The sequence below is a fragment of the Echinops telfairi genome, unplaced genomic scaffold (genome assembly GCF_000313985.2).
Source record: "Echinops telfairi isolate 266 unplaced genomic scaffold, ASM31398v2 ScPeMD7_2565;HRSCAF=3150, whole genome shotgun sequence".
Classification (NCBI taxonomy): domain Eukaryota; kingdom Metazoa; phylum Chordata; class Mammalia; order Afrosoricida; family Tenrecidae; genus Echinops; species Echinops telfairi.
In genome coordinates this window covers 9,763,273-9,770,187 of record NW_022106463.1, presented here as the reverse complement: position 1 = coordinate 9,770,187, position 6,915 = coordinate 9,763,273, and the positions used below count along the sequence as shown (strand labels likewise).

The 6,915-nt window shown below is 53.6% G+C and overlaps 1 protein-coding gene across 1 annotated transcript; it reads right to left on the bottom strand.

The window, feature by feature from the left end:
- Nucleotides 1-6: 6 nt before the first annotated feature.
- On the bottom strand, nt 7-6,088 carry LOC123522134 (breast cancer type 2 susceptibility protein homolog; the record flags this gene model as incomplete). Its single annotated transcript, XM_045293996.1, is given in 8 exon segments — nt 7-104; nt 107-485; nt 1,368-1,490; nt 2,415-2,659; nt 4,127-4,265; nt 4,360-4,523; nt 4,732-5,007; nt 6,061-6,088. Coding segments are annotated over 8 exon segments (1,452 nt in total), but the record flags the coding sequence as incomplete, so codon positions are not given.
- Between the last annotated feature and the right edge of the window lie 827 nt (nt 6,089-6,915).

The following is a 6,915-nucleotide window of genomic DNA, read 5'->3' as shown; positions in this document are numbered from 1 at the left end:
ATTTCCTGGGAGCTCGGGCATGGGGCCAGGTTGCTGCAGCCCTGGGGAGGCCTCTGGCCAAAGAGGCGTTGTCCGAGCGGACTGGGAGACACACACGAGTGGGTTTCTCCTGCTGGGCCACACAAAAGGGCCTGGGTGTTTATCAGTGCAAGTTCTTCGTCAGCAATGGAATCGCTTTCCACCAGCAAAGTGTCCTTGGCTTTCCCCAGTGCGGTTGTCTTCTGAGGAGAAGCTGAAGCTCTGGTTCCCAGTCGTGCTCCGTGGGCAGTGCCGCACCTCCGAGGTGGACGGAACGCCTTCTGTGCCGCGCGAGAGACAGAAGTGCAGACAGGGCTGACAGGCGGGGGTGCAGGCAGGCGGCTCAGGAAATCCAAGGCCCTTCTCTTTCTGGCCGTCTTCGGGTCACTGCCGCCGTCCTCAACTCCCCCACAGGATGTCGCAGTCTTCTGGGCAGAGACGGGCATAGGAAGAGACGTCCCTTTTGACTACAAAGTGAGAGAAAGTTGGACAATCCCATGAGCACAAGGCAGCTAATAAAACCACAGTAAGAAGGAGCCCGTGACAACTGTTTGCTACAGCTACCTCTGAAATGAAATCAAGCAAACTCGTCACCAGGTATCTCCAGTCACACACCACACACATCCATCCTTCTTCAGGAATATCCAGTCACACAACACATGTTCTCACCCCTCAAGGCCTAGAGACGTTGACACCTCTGTCCAGAAAAAAACCTTTTTTTGCACCAGACAACAAGAAAATGAGAATCACAAAAGAAAAAGGAGGATAGACTCTCATCAAAACAAATGACACAAGGAGGCCTGGTGGATCTGCCGATTCACCACCGTGCCTCTCACCACAAGGTGGAGGTTTGCACCCACCAGTCCACAAGAGAAGGGGAAGCTGCCTGCCCAGTTCCTGCTCCGGGACACTGGCTAACTGTGCGGCTGCCTGCTTTCCTCTAGCCCTCCGACCCCAGAGACTGCGGGAGGGGTCAGCGAGGAAACACAGCAAGGGGGGCTGCCTGAGAAGGGGAATCAGTCCACTGAGCTTGATTCGTAGTCAGTGGCCACAGTATCTGCTGTTTGAAGAGGGAAACCGCTCATTGTATTGTACGAGGGGCTTGAAAAAAGTTGTGGAAGAAGGAAACGAAGAGTGGGATGTTCCCACAAACGGTTTGCGGCCTCCTTGCATGGAACAGCGCGGAGCGCACACGCGCGGTGGTGTAGTGGGAGTGTTGCTGGTAACACTGGGCTCCAGTGTTGCAGCCTTGCTGTTTCTATTGGGGGCCACACCCACCCAAGCACGCGGTCTCAGCCGACTTTAACCACACTTCCCTGTGCTCAGCAGGCAGAGACCACACGACTCACGAGAAATGAGTGCTGGGCACTGGGGGCCGAGGGGCCTTTTGATGGGGTGGACCACTCGGGGCCCCTCGCTTCAAGGAGCAGCAGCAGCTTCTGCTTGGCCTCGCCGCACCACGCGCTGGCGTCCTAGGGAAGCAAATGGAGAGTGCTGCGCACATACGGCAGAACTGCCCACCATGTTTCCTGAGAGGGTCTGCAGGGAGTCAGGACGGAAACAACACGTCAACCTGAGCCAAACAAAGAAGCCCCCACACCTGAGGGCAACTGTCCATCGGCAGACCTGGTGGCCAGGACTTGGGGGTTAAAGTTGCCGGACGGGGCTCTGGTGGCACAGTGGGTAAGGGTCAGCTGCTGGCCACAGGATCAATGGCTCAAACCCACCAGCCACTGCAGGACAAGACCATCTGCTTCCATAAGATGGACAGCCTCGGACCCCGTGGGCAGGGGCAGCTCTACTCCGTCTGCAGGACGGCTGTGAGTGGGAATGGCTCCACACAGCGGGGCTTCCTCTCTGGGCGCAGCTGCACATCACTGAGGAGCCAGCTTGCAGCAGTCAGACGGTGGGGGTGGGGAGTGCTGCTTCCCAGACCGGGCACCCTCTCTGCTAAGTGCCTCAGGCTACGATGGCCTATTGTACAAGGTGCTCCTAAAAGGTCGTGGAAGTGGGATTCTCCCAGTCCTTTTTAAAGCCCCTTTTGTGTATCAATGCAATGTGAGACGCAGGCTGGATCCAGGGGACTAAGTAGTGTCAGAGCAAAGATGGGTCAGAAGTGGTCTGGAGTCCTGGCTGGAGTCCAGTGAAGTCCTGTGCTCAACTTCCCAGGCTCTGCACCGTCAGCTGCTCTGTGCCTAGCTGCCAGCTCCACTGGCCCTCGCACATCCCCACCCAGGACCCTGTCTACCACAGCTCTCAGTTTCCATGGAATCATGGCCAACAGGGACAGGAGCAGGCCTCCCTCAGAGACATGGCCCACTACCCAGGCTTCAGAGCCACTACCTCAACCTCTGTCCAGACAGAAGTCCCGACAGGTGCGGTCACGCAATGCTCACCTCCACGGCGGCTTGCATCCTGTGGGATGCTTCCTGGAAGTGACTCTCCTTTGGGTTGGCAGAAAATGTGGAAAACTCGCCAGCAAATAAAGTTGGGATTCTCAACTTGGATTCTGGTCGCCATTGGAGGTTGCTGGCAGCGATCAATATGGGTGGCTTAATGGTGTCTTCGTTAAGGTCGACCCAGAACTTTATCGCCAACAGGTTATGGTGCTCATCGGACACATAGACCATGGGGGCAAGACCTAGGTGGGGACAGACATGGTGTCCCATTACAAATGTGCTGGATGGTTTTAGCCACGCCTGCAGGTGACAAACACACGAACAGAAGGCAGAGAAACCACCAGCAGTGTGCATGGACAGCACTCTCCCTCACAGCCTGCAGGGGATCCGTGGCAGCCCCTCACCATCCACACGTGCGCTCACCTCTCCAGCCAGCAGTGCGTCCTCGGGACTCTACTAACTTCAAGGCAGGTCAGTGGTTACTTGAGGGAGAAAGTCAAGGCAGTCTACTCCCATAAAGAGTTACAGTCTTGGGGGAGGGGGTGCAGTGGTGGCAGGGGGAAGAGAAGACAATGTCAAGGAGTCCACGTGGAAAAGAAATGTCTGGAAACTGATAGTGGGAGAAAATGTACAATTCTCCTGGATGTGAATGAACTGTGCAATGATGTATGTGTAAATTCCTAATGAAGAATAACAACAGGGTTGCTATGAGCTAGAATCCATTTGACACAGTCGGGTGGGTAACAGGCCCTGAATTGTCCTAGTACTCTACAAGGAGGCCTACAAAGTTGGTGGAGAAATGGAATGAAAAGAGAATGGCTTCCCTCCCAGGAACTCTCAAAGCCCTCGGATCAGTCCGTCAAGGCAGCTATTTGTCCTGCGTGTGCTCTCTCTGCCCCACAAGGTACGCTCCGGGCGGGGGACTGCCGTCTGCTGTGTTCAGTCACGCACCCAGCACTTAGAAGAGTGCCTGTACTCACAAGCGCAGACAAACATTGGTTAGACAGAAGTCACATTCGCAGTTTCAGTGGTGAGAGCACCAAGCTGCGAATCAAAAGGTCAGTGGTTCAAACCCATCAGCTACTTCACGGGGAAGAGGCATGGCCGTCTGCTTCTGTGCTGTGTTCCACCTTGGAAACCCGTGAGGGAGTCTACTCTGCCCGCGGGGGGCCCCTGTGAATCGAAATTGATTAAATGACAGTGGGTTACCCTACACATGCGCTATAGAGACTAGGAGGGGCTTCAAACAGTTCATGGAAAAATTCCATTATCGTTCATTTCCATTTTCCCATGAACCGTTTGAAGCCCCCGCGTGGATCTCATACATGCAATGTCACTCACACATGGAGGGTCACACAAGTGTCAGACACATGCGCAGGGATGTGCCAAGGCAACAAGGCAGCACCGGCGCACACGGCAGCCCGGGCACACATGAGCAAGGAAAGCCGGTCCTTGAGCAAGTCGACCCTGGCTCTGGTGGCCCTGGTCAGAGGAGGACCACGCCCCACAGGGTCTCAGTGCTGCTTGGGGAAGCCGCTAGTCAGGCCTTTCTTCCAATGCCTCTCTGGGTGGATCTGAGTCACCCCTCTAGGTTCGCAGCCAAGTGTCTGTGCCATCCAGGAACTCCTAGCTGAACGTCAGGAAGTAACATGGAGAGGCCATGCACTTCCAAGGAATGAGGAGGGGTGATGGCACACAGCAGGCGTTACCTGTCGTTTTTACCACAGAAACCACAAATCCCATGAGGTCCACCTCAGAGCAAGGGGGCTGGAAGTTGGGGTCCAACAACCGGTGGAAGTCGAGGGGCTCGCGTGGCTGGTACACCTGGGACAGGATCTCCTCTGAAGCCTACAGGACAGACAGACAGAGTTGTAAGGAAGTGCAGGCTCCGCAGACAAGCGTGCGTTCGCTGGGAGAGAAGAGGGGCGACCGGCAGGTGTACCGGCAAAGGCTGATATTGGGTCTTCTTGGTGGCTGTCAGCTGCACGGTGCCCTTCCCGGCTTTCCTCTTGGCTGCTGCCACCGTGAGATGGAAGATGCGGCACCGTGTACCCTCGGTCAGCATGGAGAACAGCTCTGACGATGGGCGCCAGACACTCAGCACAACTGCTCAATGGACACACGAGAGAACCAGCCGATACTTGTCGGTCACAGTACTCGTCCAAAGTGGCAGGTCTCCTCGCAGCACAGCAAGGACCGTGCTGTCACTTGGGGGACACACTCAGAACCTCACAATCTCACTAGCATTTGTAATCACCTTATTCACAGGAAAGGCATTTAACTTAATAAAACTGATAAACAAGTTCACACTGACCCGAGTCCTTTTCTTTCTTCTGATAGTTGGTGACCCGCAGCTTCCACATGGTGGTGACGTCCCTCGATAAGTCCTGTACCTCAGCCTCCACCGACTCCACGGCCCTCTGGAACTCCAGCTGGACCTGTGCCTGCCTCTTGTCGCTCAGCAGCTGCCTGTGGGCGCTCAAGGCTCTGCGCTGCTCGTCACTCAAGTGACCCTGTAGCAAAGTATGCAGGTGGCAGTGCTGGGATGCCCGCAAACAGAACCCAACAGGTGTCTTGGCGATGGGCTCGGCTCATAGTAAAGGAGGAGCAGACATACAGAACTGAGCTCACTGGAAAGGCTGCCAAGTAAAAAGATCTCAGCATCTCAAACAGAAGCACTGAGCTTAAATGTTTACCATACTGCCCAACGGATGCTCATAGGTACCTTAAACTGTCCACTGATCCTTGGGACACACTTCCCTAGGGTCAACAAACCAATGGCCCCGCCTGCTGGCACGCTGGTTCTGACTCAGGTGGCTGTCGGACAGAGCAGAGTTGCTCCATGGGGGTCCCAGGCTGCCTTCTTTCCAGGAGCTGGTGGGCACTCAGCACGGACCACGATGGCTGTCATTCTGGGGGCACTGGCTCTAAACGTGCCCCCAGGGCTCCAGGCCAGTGTCTGCTGTTGACTGTCACTGGAGTCAGTTCTGACTCTTACTCTGTAGTCACTTTTCCAGAAAGCTAAGCTGTCTGCTGCTAAGACTTGCCGAGTCATCAAATAAATGAAATCAACACCAAACGAAAACCGAAGGAAACCTGCTGCCCTCGAGTTGATTCGGGTTTCTGAGACTCAGTCTTTCTTTGAGCAGACAGAGAGTCTGCTTAGAGTGGCTGGTGGGTTTGAACTTCCAACCTCCTGGTAGTCGGCAGCCCAATGTCTAACCATAGTGCCAACAGGGTGCCTTTATTTTTCCTAAAATACTTCCCGTCTGTCTAGCAAACTAAGAGCAGGATTTTCATTACTTAAATTAGATACTCAGTTCGAAACAGGTGAGAGACAGGCAGTGAGCAAGCTGGGAATAGAAAGCCCCCTGGTGAAGCTGAAGGCCACCTGCAGATGAGCCACCCCTGCTGCACCCTATCCCACTACCCACCACAGGTCCATCCGACAGGACATGCTTCTTTCAGCAGCAAGAAGCCGAATCAGTGACCCTTTCTGCAAGCTGTCCTTCAGAGGGAGCTGGCCAGAGCCTAACTTTGGGCACACAAAGGAGAAATGACCTTGTCCCCCAGCTGCCCCAAGTGATGGAACTCATGGTCAAGGAACCAAAATTTGCAGGAATTCTGTGCTATTTGGACCTACTTCCAATGCCAAAGGTCTGAGGCCCCATCGGGCCAAGATCTAACCCAGCTCCTAATGAAAACCACAACACCTCCTAGAGAAGCATCCTTTCCTACAAATATGTTGTGACTGCGCACAAATTCTTAATTCTCAACTTTCCTGTAAGTGCCTCCTCATCTCTCTGGGAGAGGCCGTCTCCTTTACCAAGGAAAAATCTCGCCAGCTCCCTGCTAGCAGAGGAAACCTGCTGGCACGTGCTTCATAGGGTGCGTGCCATCTCTGTGATCAGGAGACAAGAGGACTGCTTGACTCTGTGGGAAGCTGCCCAAGGGACTGCCCCCTGCCCAGTAACAAGATGCCTAAAATTTTATTTTAGGTGGTAGTTTATCTTAATCTATGGAATAATGCTCTGATACAGTGACTAATATTTACATGGAACTTAAAAAAAACAAAACATTTTATTGGGGCTCTTAACAGTTCGTATAACATTCCATACATCAACTGCATCAAACACATTTGTACATATGTTGCCATCATTTCCAAAACATTTTCTATTTAAGCCTTGGTATCAGCTCCTCTTTTTTATTCCTCCCTTCCCCACCCTCGTGAATCATTGATCATTTATATATTATTATTATTCTGTATCTTACACTGGCTGATGTATCCCTTCACCCACATTTCTGTTATTCATCCCCTTTGGGGAGTATGGAACACAGTGGGGCGTGCACTATACACCCAACTTTGTGATGGGTTCCCCTTTCTCCTCCTTCTTCCTCCCCAACCAACCCCCTACCCTCAGTACATCAGTACTCCCACAACTGCTCCTGAGGGGTTTATCTGTCCTGAATTCCATGTGTGGAGGGCTCTTATCTGTCC